At 55.9% G+C, this 18256-nt stretch overlaps 1 protein-coding gene across 1 annotated transcript in view; it reads left to right on the top strand.

The window, feature by feature from the left end:
* TRPV4 (transient receptor potential cation channel subfamily V member 4) overlaps positions 1-16602 on the top strand; it is a 34277-nt gene extending 17675 nt beyond the window's left edge. Inside the window, exons 4-16 of the mRNA XM_039247861.1 lie at positions 3463-3615; positions 4319-4459; positions 5232-5530; positions 7041-7220; positions 8485-8643; positions 8899-8991; positions 9236-9309; positions 9960-10125; positions 10350-10416; positions 12659-12975; positions 13965-14092; positions 15466-15587; positions 16031-16602. Of these exons, the coding sequence (XP_039103792.1) occupies positions 3463-3615; positions 4319-4459; positions 5232-5530; positions 7041-7220; positions 8485-8643; positions 8899-8991; positions 9236-9309; positions 9960-10125; positions 10350-10416; positions 12659-12975; positions 13965-14092; positions 15466-15587; positions 16031-16188 (2057 nt within the window). The 3' untranslated portion in view covers positions 16189-16602. The remainder of the gene's footprint in view (positions 1-3462; positions 3616-4318; positions 4460-5231; positions 5531-7040; positions 7221-8484; positions 8644-8898; positions 8992-9235; positions 9310-9959; positions 10126-10349; positions 10417-12658; positions 12976-13964; positions 14093-15465; positions 15588-16030) is intronic.
* Positions 16603-18256: the final 1654 nt, after the last annotated feature.

Raw genomic sequence — 18256 nt, 5'->3', positions numbered from 1 at the left:
TCAAGGCTTTTGCTGCCTTCGTTCATTCATTCAGCCTCTAATTATGGGAAGGTCAGTGTTGTAAGTGAGCAGAGTCCACTCACCTGGGTTCAAATCCCACCTCTACCACTTAAGAGATATATGGGCTCTCTGAGCCTCCATTTCCTCACCTGTAAACGAGGGAATAATAACAGCATAGAGCATTGCTGTTTCCGCTCCCGGGCTCTGCCCTACCTCCACCCAGCTTTCGGGCCCCCCTCCCTAGGCTGAAGCCACAGTCACCACCGCCCTGGACTTCTCCCAGCCCAGAGGGCTCACCCTTCAGCCTTGTCCAGGCCCCAAACCTGCACCTCAGGGCCTCAGCTCTCTCCACCCGCCCCAGGCCTCCCCGCAAATGGGCAAAACTGCCTGTGAGCCGCTGGGCCCGCGTCAGTCAACTGCTATGCTCCAGGTACCAGGTTTCAGAGCCAAACGACCCCAAAATGAACATAAAATGCTAAGAACTGTGGCACCCACCACAAGGGATGTCCAGTCCCAAGAAGGCCCACGGCTCGGGGTGGACGAAGCTTGGGGAAGGTCAGGGGGCCCATTTGTTGGGACTTAACTACTTCCCGTCAATTAAGTGCCCAAACAGGGTGCCCTAGTCAGCGGTGCATTTTTCACGTATACCTTTATCAGCCAGATTCTTTGAACACAGTAGCGTCATGACTGTCAGAGCACAGCGACTGCGTCTATAACAAATACTCCTTCGTGGTGTCCAGCCGGACACGCGGCCCGTTGGGGGCACGAGCTTAGGGTTGCCACACCTCGGGCCCCCCTCTGCCCTCAGAAGGTCTCAGTGACTACGTGAATAATCCCATTTGGAGGTAACCCCACATTTAAGCCCCCACCAAATGGCCCCTCCAGGCCCCTCCCCCGGTTCACTAGGCACAGTGGGGGGGACCTCTGGGGTAGAGCGAACCCCTGTGTCTTCAGTGAGGCAGTGAAGCTCCAGGCTGGGCTCCCAAGGCTCTAGCTTCTCCTGAGTTCGGGGCCAAGTCAGGGGCTTCTTGCCCAGGCCAGGGAGCCCCAGGGGAGTGTATTTGTGTGCATGAGCTGGGGGGCGGGGTCCCCCGAAACTGCAGAGATTAGTGCATGTGTAGAGGGCATTAACCTGGAGGCCTGTGATGTGATTAGGCTGCCTGTGGGGCTGTCGCTTGCTCTGCCCCCGTCTAAGGCCCTGGAACTAATTTTGAATTCACAATTGCATGTGTCTTTTTCATAAACAGTACCCCCAAAGGGTGTAAGTTGGAGGCCCCGCAAAGCCTGGATTCGACCCTGCATGTTTTTATAGCCAGAGGCTCATGAGATGATCTGATTCTCAGGGCAGTCTGTGACCACCACCCCTCAAAGTTTGACAACCCTCAAATTTGGCATTATAGATACTTGGGCCCCCTTGCCCTGGTGGCTCCCTAGGGCAGGGCCACTTCGCCACCTGGCGGTAGAGTCCTGGAACTGTGTGTCCCGTCTCGTTTCTGGGAAGATCTTGGTATGGGATTTCACCCCAGGACCCAGGCTGGCAGCCCCCTCCTCCCTCATCCCGCTATAGCCTGGGTCTGGGGGTGTGGAAACCCAAACCCAAGGTCTGATTCTATGCCCCACACAAGCCCCTTTGGGCGATCTGTGGTCTGGAATTACCTGTGGTGATCAGCTCATCACATGCTGTGCTGGGCGTGGGGCAGACAGTGGTGAATGAAGTAGACACAACCCTGTCCAAGTTGCTCACAGTCTCCCGGGTGAGATCAACACCGATCAGGCAGTCACAGGAGTAAAAACAATTCTAAACTGTAATGTGTGCCAACAAGTGCTGTGTTGGAGGATCCGACCTAGTTAGGAAAATCTGGGAGAGCTTCCCAGAAGAGGTGATAGGCTGAGTCTGAATGAGTGGCAGTTAACCAGATAAAAAGAGAAGGAAAGACCATGGAGGGGATGAAGAGACAGCATGTGCAAAGGCCCTGTGGCTCACTGTGATCAGCATAGTACTTTGAGGGGACCATTCCAGATGCTATGTGCACTGAAGGAAAACCTGAGAGGCTGGTGGAAACCAGGGGGGTGACAGTGGACATGGGGAGTGGTGGGGAGATTGAATAGGACATGCTGGGGGTGGGTGTAGAGGGCAAGGACAAGGGTGACACAAAGGTTTTTGGCTGGATGGGGACACCATCCTCCATGGAGGGAACACATGCAGGCTGGGGGTGGGTTTGGGGAGGGAAAGTTGCTGTGGTCAGCATTCAGGGCACCCCCCCTCCCGCACTTACACAGATGGAGAACTGGAGTCCGCTTTTGATTCATGAAACAGCTCCCTGGTGACTCTGGGCTGGGCAGCAGGGGTACAGCTGGGGGCACCAGGACCCACTTCAGGTCTCTGTGGGTCTTTCATGGTCTCCCCGCTGAGTGCTGACATCTAGGGAGAAATCCCCGAGGCACCTTCCCCAGAGCTGGAGTAGCAGCTACAACAGTCCCGTGTACTGAGACTTTGATCTGCCTGGCGCTGGGCTCCTCAGCAAACGCCCATTAGTCTTCTGTTTCCTCTGTGGCCTCAGTTTAGCAGGAAAGGAAACTGAGCAGAGGAAAGCCGGGATTTGAACCCCCAGGCGCTTTCGCTCCAGGGCAGGCGGCTCAGTTCACACCTGTGTCTCTCATTCTTGATCCCAATTCTGCTGTGACCATTCCTGAGTCCCCAGGCGCGATCTTGTCCTGTGCCGGGTTCACAGGGGAGTTCTTTTAAGATAATAAGTCAACTTGTGTAACCATGGAAGTTAACACAAGGCAAAGAAAATTGCCAAGGGACGTTAGCGAGTGTCTGTGGGCAGTGTTAAGACCCGTTTGTACCACATGGAGACTGGCTTCACCAGAGAGGTCTGACAATGAGATGAAACCTTGCTCCAGGCAGGCCTTTGGTGTCATTAGTGCTGCACCAAAACCCCCTCCTGCCCCTCCTAGGTAATTTCATATCTGCTATGATGTGCAGTCTGCACTTTGGGGACCCCTGCACCCACTGTGCTCTATTCTAGGGGCACTGGTGTAAATGCTTCACTGGAACAGGGTCCTGTGTTCCAATAGATGGTGAATGCTGCCTGCCACACCTGGCTTTTAGAGCTTCACAGTCTCCATTAGCATAGTAAAGGCTCTGACAAGTCCTGTAATATATAAATATGGTTGGCTTTGTTTAACACAGCCATCCTAACCACTTACCTGATGTTTAAAATTCCCTCCAAAGTATGCTTTGGAAAATCCCAGTCTCTGTAGGCTGCAGCTTCCCCTATTTGGAAGAACTGCCCCTCTTCTTTTTTTGAGTTTATTGGGCCCCCTCAGGACCATGGGCGCAGATGGGGCACAGGCTCAGACGGGAGGTGGGACAGGGCCAGGACCTCCACTCCCTGCAGCCCAGGAGATTCAGACTGCAGACCAATCGCCCTTCATCCTGTATGTCTCTACCCCCAGAGCCGTCCACAGGAAAGACCTGCCTGCCCAAGGCCCTATTGAATCTGAGCAATGGCCGCAATGACACCATTCCTGTGCTCCTGGACATTGCTGAGCGGACCGGCAACATGCGAGAGTTCATCAACTCGCCCTTCCGGGACATCTACTACCGAGGTGGGACCCCAGTGGAGACAAGGGTGATGCACGGTGATGGTGGGGCACCGAATTTGCTTGCTGACCCCCATCCCATCCCAAGAGCTCTGTCTGTGCCCCAGGCACCAGTATTGGGTCCAGGAGCCAATCATTGAATGAACAAAGGAACAATAACTACCCCTTCCAATCTCGACATCCCAGATTCTGAATCCAAGGCTCTGAGAGGCAGTGAGCCTACTGGTCCTGGGATCCCGAGATGCTATGGTTCCGGGTACCCAGGACTGTACGGTAACAGTTGTACAGGCCCCCAGTGCTAAGAGGCAAAGGTGCCAAGGTTGGACTTGACCTTTTGGATTTCTGGATGTGAAGATTCAAAGTCTGTTCATTTTATACCCGAGTCCAAAACACTGTGCGACCACAGTGCCTTTGATTCCTCCTGGATTAAAGCTGCCTGTGAGTCTGACAAGTCCGCACATTTGGGATCCTCCGTGTGGGGTCTCCTTTGAGTCTGAGATTCTGCACGCACGGTGCAGTGCGTCACAGCGTCACTCGTGCGTCAGAGATGGCATGTCCGGCAGTGTCGGAAGGTCCCTTTGCTGCCCTTGGTGGAGACGATCAAGGCCTGGGCCCGCAGCCCCTCACCCGATTTCCGCACTGGCACCCCACCACCCTCCGGCCTGGTCCGGTCTCTGCCTCCGGTGACAGCCCCTCCCCCACTCCCCAGGTCAGACTGCCCTGCACATCGCCATCGAACGCCGCTGCAAACACTACGTGGAGCTCCTGGTGGCCCAAGGAGCTGACGTCCATGCCCAGGCCCGGGGGCGCTTCTTCCAGCCCAAGGATGAGGGAGGCTACTTCTACTTTGGTGAGGAGCGGCCCCCTTGGTGGGGGCTGCGACATGGTGGTGTCCATCGCTGACCCCTCCCCAGACGCTTAGAGCCCCTGCTGGCCAAGGGCTCTGGCCCTGGGTCCGTGTTGGTTGCCTGTGAGGGATAGGGATCACCTTACCTCCCTGAGCCTCAGCTTCCCCATCTGTACAATGGGGACCATGAGAGCCCCCAGGGCTGGGATAGGTTGTCAGCTGGTCCTTCAGATTCACCTGCGGTCACATTGCAGGGCCCAAACCCCATCACCACCATGTCCCAGTTGAACCAACGAAAGATTCTGTTTCACTTCTGCTTATATATATTTTTAAGTTTATTTATTTTGAGAGAGAGAGAGAGAGAGTGAGCACGAGCAGGGTAGGGGTGGGGGAGGGGGAGAGAATCCCAAGCAGGCCTGGCACCATCAGCGCAGAGCCTGATGGGGGCTCAAACCCACAAACTGATATCACAAACCTGAGCCGAAATCAAGAGTCGGACGCTTAATCGATTGAGCCACCCAGGTGCCCCTGAATTTCACCCCTGCTTAAAGGCACATGTTACGTGAAGTTCAGGGACAAAGTCCTTCAAGGAGTCCCTCACAGCCTCCAGATCGCAGCCCCACACCCGCGTCCCGCACGCCACCCGCAGAAAAGTGCGACCGCCGCCGGGAGAGTAGGCGCGGACCGTCGGCGCTGCGTGCAGCGTCCCCGGGAGTGTGTTCCCCGCCCCGCGGGCCCCCTCACTGGCCTCCCCCTGCACCCTCCCCGCCCGCAGGCGAGCTGCCCCTGTCGCTGGCCGCCTGCACCAACCAGCCCCACATCGTCAACTACCTGACCGAGAACCCGCACAAGAAGGCGGACATGCGGCGGCAGGACTCCCGCGGCAACACGGTTCTGCACGCGCTGGTGGCCATCGCCGACAACACCCGCGACAACACCAAGTTCGTCACCAAGATGTACGACCTGCTGCTGCTCAAGTGCGCCCGCCTCTTCCCCGACAGCAACCTGGAGGCCGTGCTCAACAACGACGGGCTGTCGCCCCTCATGATGGCCGCCAAGACGGGCAAGATTGGGGTGAGTGTGGGGCCGGGGGTGGGGCATAGGCAGCCCCTCCCCCACTCCTCCACATCCCCCCGCCCCCCCCCCCGGAGGAGCTGCTGACATTCATTATCATTGATACGCACACCCACTTCCTATCATGCCAACTCCGTTGTGTGGAAGTCCTGGCTCAAGAACTTGCTGTGGCTCCCTATTGTCCAGCCAAGCTATTCAACTTCACCTCAGAGCCTCAGTCCTCATCCCATGCCACTGGGTGCTCATGCCCCACTCCCGCCAGCTGGGATAAGCCACTGACAGAAATCTAAGTTCCCAGGGCTCCACCCCTGAAATGCCCCCCTAAAGTCCACTGTCAGGGTCCTAGCTCAGCCCCCAGCCCGCTGAGGGGGGCCCTGCACACATTCTTTCCCTCTCTGGCCTCACAGCGCGGGGCCCAGAGAGGGTTTCCCAGCCTGGGCACAGCTGGCATTTGAGGCTAGACGGTGCTGGGGTGTGCAGACTGGCTTGTGCAGTGAAGGATGTTTAGCTGCATCCCTGATCTTGAACTGCCAGGTGCCAGTGCCACTCCCCACGGCTGGGACAACCCCCAAGTCTCCACACATGGCCATCTTGTCCCCTGGGGGGCACTATTGCCCTGACTGAGAACCAAAACCGGGGCGCTCTGGAGTCAAGAGCACCTGGGTCCAAAGCCTGGCTCGGCCACTTCCCAGCGTGCGACTGCAGGCACCTCCCTCTCTCCTCTGTGCCTCAGTGTTTCCGTCTGTAAAATGGGGATGAAAATAGTGCCTTTCTGTGCCACAATGACAACTAGATAAGGGGATCCATTTAAAACTGCTTAATAAAAAGCCTGGGACGGGTGGTGAGTGCTCAGTAAACGGCAGGGACTATTATTATCCAATCCAAGGTAGAGCAGAAGTTACTAAAATTGCAGTTTATAAAAGAGTCTTGAGGTAGTGGAAAAGGCCCGAGCTTAAGGTTGCTTTTTTTTTTAAGTTTATTTATTTATTTTGAGAGGGAGACCATGAGCGGGGGAGGGGCAGAGAAAGAAAGAGAGAGAGAGGGAGAGAGAGAGAATCCCAAGCAGGCTCCTCGCTGTCAGCACAGAGCCCAATGCAGGGCTCAAACTCACAGTCGACCGTGAGATCATGACCTGAGCTGAGATCAAGAGTCAGACGCTTAACCGGCTGAGCCCGCCAGGTGTCCCTACAATTCAGATGTTTATGGCTGGTTCAGTTTAGTCTGGCTTCCACCGGCTGATTCGCGAGGCCTCAGGGAACACCCTTCTCTCTCAAGTCTCTATTTGCTCATCTGAAAGCCAAGATGGTAAGAGTAAGCACAAGATGGTGTGAGTAACGGGTCCTGCGCACAGGGCAGGCTCCGTAAATGTCCCCTCCCACTTCATCCTGCTCTCTGGGGAGGCACCCTGTGATGGGCTGTGCAGGGCCACCGGGGTCCCTCTGATGGGAGAAGCTGAGCACTGGTGTCCCTCCCTGGGGCCCCCTGACACCGCCCCCCCGACCCCGTGCAGATCTTTCAGCACATCATTCGCCGAGAGGTGACAGATGAAGATACAAGGCACCTGTCCCGCAAGTTCAAGGACTGGGCCTATGGGCCAGTGTATTCCTCGCTGTATGACCTCTCCTCCCTGGACACGTGTGGGGAAGAGGCCTCTGTGCTGGAGATCCTGGTGTATAACAGCAAGATCGAGGTGAGCAAGGGCAGGGGGCAGGGCCCAGGGAAGGGGAGGTGTGGCTGAGGGCACGGAAGGGACCCTGGGGCTGGGAGGGGCTCTGTAACTCACATGCTGTGTGACTCAGGACAAGTGACCCAACCTCTCTGAGTCCCAGCTTCCTCTTTTGTAAAATGGGGATAAGGATAGTTCACAGCCCATAGGGTTGTTGGGAGGCAAATGAGCTCATCTGAGAACAGTCTGGCACAGAACACACGTTATATGTCAGCTATTATCATCAGTGGTTGTTAGATGAAGTTATGAAAGCTCTTTTTTTCACTTAGCAGTATTTTGTGAACATTGTTTTGCACCATTAAATATTCTTCTGCAAGATTGTTGCTGCGAGTAAATGTACCATATTCTAATTAACCATTCTTCTATTCTTGGTCATTTGGGTTTGTTTCTGCCTTGAACTATCAAGAATAACACTGTAATAGCATCTCTGTGGCTACGTCGTTGCCCGGATCCATGGTCATGAAGGTCAAGTCACTGAAGGGACAGGATGCTGGTCAAATGTGGGGGACGGTGTAGAAGGTCCCTCCCAGCTCCCTGAACTTGGGGACTCTGGGTGCAGAAGGTCCCTCCCCAGCTCTGTGAGCTTGGACAGATGCCTTCCCTTGCTGGAGCTCACTTCCCTCATCTTTGACATTAGTGACTAACACTAACTTAGTGACTAGCTTGCTTTAGATTAGAGGTGGTGGGAGGTTTAGCATCTCTGATGCCAAGTGTTGATTGATTGGCAATGTCTGCCTGGGGAACAACCATATAAAGAACTATTGTGCAGGGCTCAATTATTGATGTCTTCCCGGGGTTCAATACTGGGAGAAGTCAAGTGTCTGTCATCCTGGGGCTAAATTTTCCATTCCTGCTTCCTGACTCAGAACTTCTGAGGTTGAAGCCCAGGGATTTATATTTCTGAGGATCTGCACAGGTGATTTTGCTGCCAGCAAAATCCATAGGTTGGAGTTTGGGGACCACGAGGATAGCTTTCCAGCTCCAGATTCTCTAAGCCTAGAATAGGCTGGAAAGGTAAGTTGAGGCAGAATTGGGCGGAGCCTTGAATATGAGCCCAGGAGTTTGGTGTTGATTCTGAATCCCCATCCAGTTCCCCATGCATCCTTGAGTGTCGGTCAGGAGAGAGGCAGGAGGAGGCAGAGGGTGGGGGAAGGTGTGCTGGAGTCAACCTTCCTGGATCCCACTTGTTGGGAAGCATGGCCCCTGACCACCCTGCTGTCTCCCACAGAACCGCCACGAGATGCTAGCCGTGGAGCCTATCAATGAACTGCTGAGGGACAAGTGGCGCAAGTTTGGGGCTGTCTCCTTCTACATCAATGTGGTCTCCTATCTGTGTGCCATGGTCATCTTTACCCTCACCGCCTACTACCAGCCCCTGGAGGGCACTGTGAGTGGCCGGGAGCCAGGCAGGAGCTGGGGCACAGCTGGGGCCTCCTCCCGGGGTCCCCTGTGGGAGGGACAGGAGAAAGCTGAGGAACGGGATGGGGAGGTGAGCCCCTCCTCCACGCCGGGGGGAAGAGAGTGAGAGAGGAGGATCCACAGGATCCAGGTGTGTGTGTGTGGGAGCGTTGGGGCACATCTGGATCTAGGGCCAGATGCCGGAGGGGCTGGGTGAGGACCTGCGCGCCCCCTGCCCCTGCAGCCGCCGTACCCCTACCGCACCACCGTGGACTACCTGAGGCTGGCGGGCGAGATCATCACGCTCTTCACCGGGGTTCTGTTCTTCTTCACCAATGTGAGTGCTTGGCCCCCTGGCCCCATCCACCCAGCCCTCCCTCCTCCCTTCCTCCTTTCTCCTTTGAAGTCCTCCCTTCCATTCCCTTTTCCTGCCTCTTCTTCCAAGCCTGTACCCTCCTTCTCTGCTTTTTCCTCCTTCCCCAACAGAAAAGAGCCCATCGTCTGGTCTCTGCCTCCCTCTCTCCTCTCCCCTCCCCTCTGCACTCCTGCTGTCTCCACCTGGCTCTCCTTCCCTCCCCCAGATCAAAGACTTGTTCATGAAGAAATGCCCAGGAGTGAATTCTCTCTTCATTGATGGCTCCTTCCAGCTACTCTAGTGAGTAGAGGTCCCCAGGCTGGCAGCTTCTGGGTGAGGAAGGCGGGGTGGGGGCAGGGACATCATCTAGATTGCTGGGGGGGTGGGGGGGTGTGATTCTATTAGGAGTGGACTCACCCAGCCCGGACAGCTGTAGCCCAACATCAGGACGAGGCCAATGTCAAGCAATAGAGTCTTCTGCTTAAAGCAAGACACTGGTTGCGAGAGTTCTCACCGTCTACACCTTATGTAGAAATCACGCAATGTCTTACACTGGTGATTGATTGCTAATGTCTGCCAGGAGTGCCATGTGAAGCATCTTGAGGCATGTTTGTGTTTGGTTGGTAAGAGTGCGGTGCTTGATTAGTGATGTCTGACTGGGGCACAGGATGAGTTGCTGAGTGTGTACTACATCTCTTCCCTTTTTCTTAGACATCACCTCCTCGAGCAATTCCAAAAGGCATCACTTTGGGATCTTGGACATCCCAGGGCCATTGCACACATCAGTTGCCAACTAACTGAGCATTCTGATCAACAGAATGCTCAGGAACCCAGTGAATCCACTTTGTTTCTCTTCTGGGGTCTAGAAGGCATCGGGATGTCCTGGTACCCTGGAGGGGCATCTCCACCTCCAGAACCTCACCGACCCCTCTCCCCTCTGCTGCCTATAGCTTCATCTACTCCGTGCTAGTGATTGTGTCGGCGGCCCTCTACCTGGCGGGAATTGAAGCCTACCTCGCTGTCATGGTCTTTGCCTTGGTCCTGGGCTGGATGAACGCCCTTTACTTTACCCGTGGACTGAAGCTGACAGGAACCTATAGCATCATGATCCAGAAGGTATGGATCCAGGGAACCCTCTAGACTTCATGCATCTTATGCATGTAGATGATGCCTACAGCCCTGAGGACATGGGGTACTATGGGGGCAGCAGGCAGGGTCTGGACATTGCTGGAGAGGGGGAAGGCACAGGGCGGAGGTGGGAAGATCTGGGATGGAAAAGTCGGGAAAGTGAAAAAACAAGTGTCTCATCTTTGTCTCCATATCCCCACCCGGGTCTTTAGATCCTCTTCAAAGACCTTTTCCGCTTCCTGCTGGTCTACTTACTTTTCATGATTGGCTATGCTTCAGGTGAGTTCTGGGTCACCAGGTGGGCCTGGCGGGGGTGACACAAGGACCGGAAGGGTGACCCTGGTGCGTGGAGGACGGTAACCAGCATGTGCTGCGTTCTTCCTGTGTTCTCAGGCACTGGGCTGAGTCCTGTCCCATGAGTACCCCTGACAGGGCTGGGACGCCAGTGCCTTTACTACCTCTTTACAGGTTAAGAAAACTGAGGTTTAGGAAGGTTATATAACTCACCCCAAGTTCAAAAGCTAGGAAATGGCAAAATTGGTGGATTAGCTATTATTGGAAAAGAAGCCACCCAGAACTCAGGGGCTTAAAACAATCAGCCATCTACTGTTGGTCACAAGTCTTCAGGTTAGCTGGAGGGTGGGCTGACCTGGGCCAGGTTCGGCCCATCTCCATGGGTTCCTGGGTCTGCGGTCAGCCGCAGGGTGGCTGCTGGCTGGCCCGGCTGGTGAGGATGGCCGTGAGGGCAGTGACCTTGCTCTCTTCGTGGTCACCCATCCTCCAGCTGGCCTGGGCTCGTTCACGTGGTGGTCTGAGGGCTCCAAGAATGTAGGTAGAAGTGCCCACTGTCACTGCCTGGCACACCATCATTTCTGCTTCTTTCTATTGGCCAATGCAAGTGAGGGCCCAGCCTTGATCCAAAGGGCGGGGAGATAGACTCTATCTCTTGATGGAAAGACCTGCAAGACCACATCGAAGGGACATGGGGACAGGGAGGGATGAATTGTACTACTTGATCTACCAGTTTGGGTCAATTCTGGCTATCTCCAATATGCCTTCTCCCTGATTGCATGATACCAGGGGACCTCAATGCCACCGGCCGTAGGAGAAAGGCCAGGGTTGGGGAAACTGACTGAGCCACTGGGCTGGTCCCCGAGAGGTGGGTGAGCTGTCATCCAATGCCCAGCATCCGAAAGGGAGCAGCTGACTCAAACTTCACCAGGGCGCATTCACACCTGAGGAGGTTGGTCTGGGGACAATCTCTGAAACAGGAATCTGATGGTGGTGAGATCTGAACTCCGATGATGCTGAGCCTCTGTGTGGATTATGTTGGGGAAGAACTGTCACCTCAGCTGGGGAGGTAGGGACAGGATACAGCTGCCCCCTCCCAGGGATAGGACTGTGAAGAACTAGACAGGGTGTGAACAATTCTGCAGCATTTTGCGATTTGGGTCAAGAGTCCAGCCTTCCTGCAGTCCTAATTATAGAAGCTGAGGCAGAAGCTTAGAGGCCAAAGTAGCACCTTAGTGGTCACCTTGGTCCCAAGACTTCTCCTGATAGGGGACACTGGGTCCCTCATCTGAAGCTGACCTAACACAGACATGACACATATGCCACTATTCTGTTTTGTGCCCATGGCAGACATTGCTAATGGCTCACAGAGTGAGTTTTCTGATAGGTCTAGATAAGGCCTCAGAATCCTTCTCAGCATGTGACAGCAGCCACTGTGTGACTGAATGGCCACAGCATGTGGATTGAAACCCGCCCACCGCAATCCCGGATGGAGGCACTATGGGATTGTAAGCTCCGCTGACTGAAGGTGCTTGGCCTCCTGGCGCTCCCTGTCCTGGATGGTGTAGGGGCAATCGTTGCTGCTAACCTGTATTGAGAAGGACTCAGAAGTCTTATCTGGGCTCAGTGGGCAGGGATGCACACCACTGTCAGTTTGAGATGTCTGGAGAGGGCAAGGGCCTTGAGCCTGTATATGGTTTTGGCTCCCACCTGTCCTCTCTGAGCTGATGGGGGCTGGGAAATAGGAGCACGAGAGGGTCTGCCCCCTGGGGGCTGGCCTTCCAGGCTCCCAAGACCTCTGGGAGCAATAGGCTAGATTGGGGTTTCCCAGCCTCGGCCCCGTTGACACCTGGGGCTGGATAATTCTCTGTAGGGACCGTCCCGTGCATGGTGGAATGGTGAGCAGCATCCCCAGCCTCTACCCACTTGGTGTCTGCCTCTCTCGTGTGACAACCAAACAGTGCCAGATGTCCACGAGGGGAAAAGTGGGTCCTGGCTGAGAACCACTGGACTAGATCCCGGGAAACTCTTCCTTGTTAGCAAGTTTGTGGAAAGAGCAGAGGCTTTGGACCCTCGGCTTGGCTTATGGGCCGGGTAACCCTGGGCCAGTGCGCTCCCCTCACCGAGCCCCAGCTCTCCCCTCTGTCAAATGGGAATGCCACTCTGCACCTCTAAGCCTCCTCTCAGCCTGTGCCGTCACTCAGGGAAGGTCACCCCATCCCTCCCACAGCCCTGGTGTCCCTCCTGAACCCATGCGCCAACATGAAGGTGTGTGGCGAGGACCACACCAACTGCACGGTGCCCACGTACCCCTCCTGCCGCGACAGCGAGACCTTCAGCACCTTCCTGCTGGACCTCTTCAAGCTGACCATCGGCATGGGCGACCTGGAGATGCTGGGCAGCACCAAGTACCCCGTGGTCTTCATCATCCTGCTTGTCACCTACATCATCCTCACCTTCGTGCTGCTCCTCAACATGCTCATCGCCCTCATGGGGGAGACGGTGGGCCAGGTGTCCAAGGAGAGCAAGCACATCTGGAAGCTGCAGGTGACCACGCCCCAGCCTCCCCCCGCCAGCCCCTGTCCCCTCTCGGGTCGGAGAGAACGGCCCCCCGGAACCTCCTTCAGCCTTCTGCCCAGGGCTAACTATTCATCTCATTCTGCCTCCACTTCCCTGTCTGTAAAATGGACATTGTAGGCCACTGCCTGCTTTCCAGAGCCACCTAATGCTTTTCCAGAGGCTTCTTGCCTGACTGCCGGCAGTGGCCTCAGATTCACCTTGTGGTCCGGCTTACGGGACACAGTCGGCTCCACCTGGGACCACTGAGTGAGCTCTGTGGGCATAGGAAACGCTCAGAGAGCGTCAGCATTTCCACAGGGGCCCTGGGCTAAGCCTAGGATGAGGCTGGCGTGGAACTGGGCCACCCCAGGGAGGCATCAGTGTCTTTATCAGAGGGGCTTTTATCAGCCCCAGGCTGCTCTGACGCTTTATGCACACCACTTACTTCCCCAGGCCTCAGTTTCCCCATTGGGTGTAACTCATAAAATGCAGACTGGCAGCCTGTGGACTGGGTTTGACCAGCAAAGATTTATTTTTTTTTCCTGCGTTGCCATATTAAAAAAAAAAGAATGCAAAATTTTCAAATTAAGAGAGAGCGTGTAAAAATCCAGACTTCAGGCCTTTCTTGAAACTTGGAAGCCTGGCAGGGCAGGCCCCCATTCCTTTCGGGCAACGCGCTTGCGTGGACGAGAGGCAGCTTCTCCTGTATGCAGGGCGATGCTCCCTGGTTTGCCCCAGTCCCCACCCCGCCCTAGTGTTCCCAACAGCGAGTGGTGACATTGTGAATGTGTCACTGCTCCGATCCTGCTTCACTCATTTGTGCTCCTGCAGGGCGGTGGGGGGGCCCTGTGGGTATTTGAATGTAAAACCCTGCCTACCCTGGCACCTTACGTCATTTCCACCTCGAAGGCTGTTGGCGGTGGGGAAGGAGTGAGCAAGTCCTCACCAATGGCCTGCCCGCCCCTCCCTCGCTGCAGTGGGCCACCACCATCCTGGACATCGAGCGCTCCTTCCCTGTGTTCCTGAGGAAGGCCTTCCGCTCTGGCGAGATGGTCACTGTGGGCAAGAGCTCCGATGGCACCCCAGACCGCAGGTGGTGCTTCAGGTGAGGCGGGGCGGAAGGATCCTGTGCGGATCGAGCCTCCTTAGCTTTCCACCCATTGCAGCTTCCCGCGCCAATGAGTCCCCGATGGGTCCTAGTGGAGTTCGGGGCTATTGGGTGATGTTGGGCAAGTCGGTTTACTTCCCAGCCTCTGTTTCTTCATCCCTGAAATGGGGAGGATGATAGCACCACCCCCCACCCAGGCCAGCTGCTCAAATTAGATGCCTTAGCCCATGGGGCAAGCTCAGCTAGCACCCTGTGCGCATGGGGTTGTCCACACGGCTCTTGTGTCCCTCACTGGGGGGACAGCAGGGACCTGCAGGCAGCATTCACCTCAGAGCATCACCTTCTATTGACAAAACAACAGGTGCGCTTCGGTGCTTTGGCAGAAAGGGGAAACTGAGGAATGAGCCTCCAGGACTTGGGCCATTACCTGGATGCACAGGGAGTGCCACCTTCTCAGGGGAACCCCTGGGTGACTCTTTTCTTTTAAGATGGCTCTTTGTACAGCCATTGGTGGCATAGAGTACAACTGTCACGTCCTGAGTCAGGCAAAGCCGGTTTCCTCCCCTGTGAAGTGGGGATGACGGCAGCACCCACGTCACAGGCCAGCCGGCTAGTCCTGCTCAGAGCTCAAACCCGGACTCCGATTTGTCAGCTTTGTGACCTTGCACGAACAGTGTTAGGAAACCTCAGGTTCCTCCTGCACAAAGCAAGCGGGGTGAATGGATCTTCCTTGCTGGGTCCCGGCGCAGAGAACTTGCTCCAAATATGGAGGTCAAATGAAAACAACAAAGCATCATTTTAAAAGGGGAGAATTGTACTGAGCCAGTTTGGGCCCAGGAGGCTGCCTTGTGCCTTTGCCAGGGAGAGTGCATCAGGAAGGACGGAGTCCTTCCTGCAGATGAAGGGTCAGCACATGGGGTGCATCCAGAGGAAATTTGGGATGCTCCAACAGATGGACCTCGAAGACATGATGCTACGTGAAAACAACCAGACCCAGAAGGGCCCACATGCACGTGAAATGTGCAGAATAGGGAAATCCACAGAGACAGAGAGCAGAACACAGGTTCTGGGGCCCACGGGATGGGTAGCGGGTTACTGCTTCCTGTACAGACTTTCTGTTTGGGGTGACGGGAAATATTGGAACTAGACAGTAGTGACAGTGACGCAACCCTGGGAATATAGTTAATTCAATGAAGTGTATACTTAAAAATGGATCAAATGGCAAATTTTGTGTTATGTGTATTTTACCAGAACTTCTAGGAAAAGGGGGAGGGTGGGGTGCGGGGGGGCTGGAGCAGGGAGGCTGCCTGGGGAAGGGGTGCCGTCCAGGTGGGGCCTCCCCTGACCCTTGTCTGCTGTGGCCCCGCCAGGGTGGACGAGGTGAACTGGTCTCACTGGAACCAGAACCTGGGCATCATCAGTGAGGACCCGGGCAAGAGCGAGAACTACCAGTACTACGGTTTCTCGCACACCGTGGGCCGCCTCCGGAGGGGTGAGTGCAAGTGGGTGGCGGGACTCAGGGTGCAGAGCGTGGAGCCCTGGTCATCCTCGTCCCTGATGTGCTGCTATCCTCTTTCTGGGACTCACCTTTCGCATCTACAGAATGGGCTGGCCACTGGGTTGTTGCCTTTGCTGCTTGTGGATGCCTGGGTCACCCCCCTTCGTCTACACCGAGTGCATGAGATACAGCAGACAGGACATGGGCACTCAGGCATTCTGACTTGGGCTTGAAGACTGGCTCTTCCACTTACGCCTGTGTGTTCCCGGGCAGCGCCTTGACCTCTCTGAGCCCCAGCTTCCATGTCTATAAAAATGGGGGTAATCATACATCCCCCTTTAGAGCACTGCGGAGTGCCGGGTACACAGCAGGTGCCCAGTGTACATGTGCACGTCCTCTGCCCACCCTCATCCTTCCCTCTGCCGTGCTCACGACAGATCGGTGGTCCTCGGTGGTGCCGCGCGTGGTGGAGCTGAACAAGAACTCGAACCCGGACGAGGTGGTGGTGCCTCTGGACAACATGGGGAACCCCAGCTGTGATGGCCACCAGCAGAGTTACCCCCCCAAGTGGAGGACAAACGATGCTCCCCTCTAGGGGCTGTGGGTGGGGCAGGCTCTCTGGCCGGCTGCCCAGCCCCGTCCCTCCACCCACCTGTTTCTACTCCACCTGCATTTCAGTGACGCCTCCCAGGGCATCCCCCCCACGTGCTCCCTTGACCCCCAGAGGCGAGGGCCGGGCGGAGATGAAGGGGGGGCCCTGGGACCCTCTGGTGCCCAGGCTCCTGCCCCCAGCTCCGCCTCCCGACCTGGGCCATGAGGCTCCCGGCTGCCTGTCTCACTCCCATGGAGTCACATAAGCCAATGCCAGGGCCTCTCTGTCCGGGGGGGGGGGGGGGGGGGGGGGGGGGCCGACACTTGCCTCTCCATTATTTATTTGCTCTGCACTCAGGAAAGTGGTGTGATCACCCGGACAGAGGCCTCGAGACCTCATTCCAGGCCGCTGCCAGCCCACCCCCAGCCCCCAGCCTGCGCCCTGGGCTGCACACAGCACCTGTGTGGCTGCGGGGCGGCTCTGCCGGGGGGTGGGGTGGGGGGGGTGGTCAGGGCCCTAGGCGGTGGGGCTGTGCCTGCAGCGTGTTCTGTAAAGGGTCTGGGATTTGTCGGTGCTCAATAAATGTTCATTCACTGATGGTGAAGATGGTGAGGGTGATGATGGGGGGGGTGGTAAGGGGCATGGGGATGACAGCAACGAGAAGCTGGGGGGCTGAGAGATGCTGGTGGGGCAGGGATGAGAATGAGGAACAGTAGCAGTGACCAAGGTGGTGTTGAGGGTGATGGCTGGAAGCTGGGCTCTGGGCGGCGGCGGTGGCGTGAGCCTAAGGGACCGAAATGTTGGTGAGAAAGAGTGATGGTGGGGAGAGTAATATTGGTGGGGGGGTATAAGGGAGGAAACCTCTCCCTGGAAGACCTCCCCTTGTGTGTTATGGCCCAGAATAGCGTCACGTGTCTCATGCTTCAGCAGGTACGAAGCCGCAGTGTCAGGACGCGGAGGGACCACTGGAGAGAGGTGCGTTCCCCAGCCAGGAGCCCGTATTGCCCGGGTGAGCCCACTAGCGTCCACTGCAGGACTTTCCCGGAGCCCAGCTCCACCTCCGCGCCTTTCCGTCACTTGCTAATCTCTGTAACAGAGAAAAGCCCCAGGTTCAGGGCCTCTGAGAGGCGGAGCTGGCACCGGGGGTGGCATGGGCTTCCCCTGGGCCGCAGGGACTGAGAATGGGGGACACTTACCGTGGAAAGTGGCCAGGTGGGTACCTGTGCCGGACCGTGTCAACGGCCCCAGTTCCGCACTCTTCCCTCCGTCCACACCCTTGCAAGGTAACCTCCGGGTGCTCCCCCTCTGTGGGCGGAGCACGATTTTGCAGCCCTGGTTTGGCTGTGAGATTTGTTTGAATCAATGCATGTCGGTGGGCGTGCCTGGGCTAGCGCCCCAGAAGGAGGATCTGTGGAGCCTGGGGGAGACCAGAGGGACCCCAGGGATGCATGAGAAAGAATGTTTTTTTATGCCGATGAGTTTTGTAACTTTTTTAAGTGCAAGCATCCATTTTATGGCAATAGCTGATGGATATGGAAGGTCCACTGTACCCCAGGTTTCAGATGAAGAAACCCAGGCTCAGAGAGGTGAAGACTCTTGTCCAGGGCACCTGGCTGGGGATTTGACCCCAGCTATTCTGCCCTCAGAGCCCATCCTAGAGAGAAAACACCGATCCCTGAGCGTGAGAGGTGACAAGAAGACCCTGGCGGTCGCCTGCTCTTTCTGCTGAGCCCCCGAGACTGTCAGCTCCCATTTAGAACCCTCTCTCTCTCTGAACATACCCCTAACTTTATTCCAGCCCGGATTTCTTATTATGTGCGTGTATGTGTACTTAATAATGATAAAGCACTTGTATGTCATATTTGACAGGAGGGCTTTTTTCATCTCAAGTTTAAAGCACTACTGGGAAATAATTAGTGCTACTAGAGTCAAAAACAATGGGACCCCATCAGAAAAGACAGTCTCGGAAACTCTCAGATCTTAATTGAACAATTACCTCTTATGCCTATGAATACTTCATTATTACATGCCCTGTTATTATTAGCTGTTATTATTGTTTTAGATGAATGCT

The sequence above is a fragment of the Hyaena hyaena genome, unplaced genomic scaffold, assembly GCF_003009895.1.
Source record: "Hyaena hyaena isolate Hyena2069 unplaced genomic scaffold, ASM300989v1 scaffold_0, whole genome shotgun sequence".
In the NCBI taxonomy this organism is placed as follows: domain Eukaryota; kingdom Metazoa; phylum Chordata; class Mammalia; order Carnivora; family Hyaenidae; genus Hyaena; species Hyaena hyaena.
This window is presented reverse-complemented; position numbering and strand designations above follow the sequence as displayed.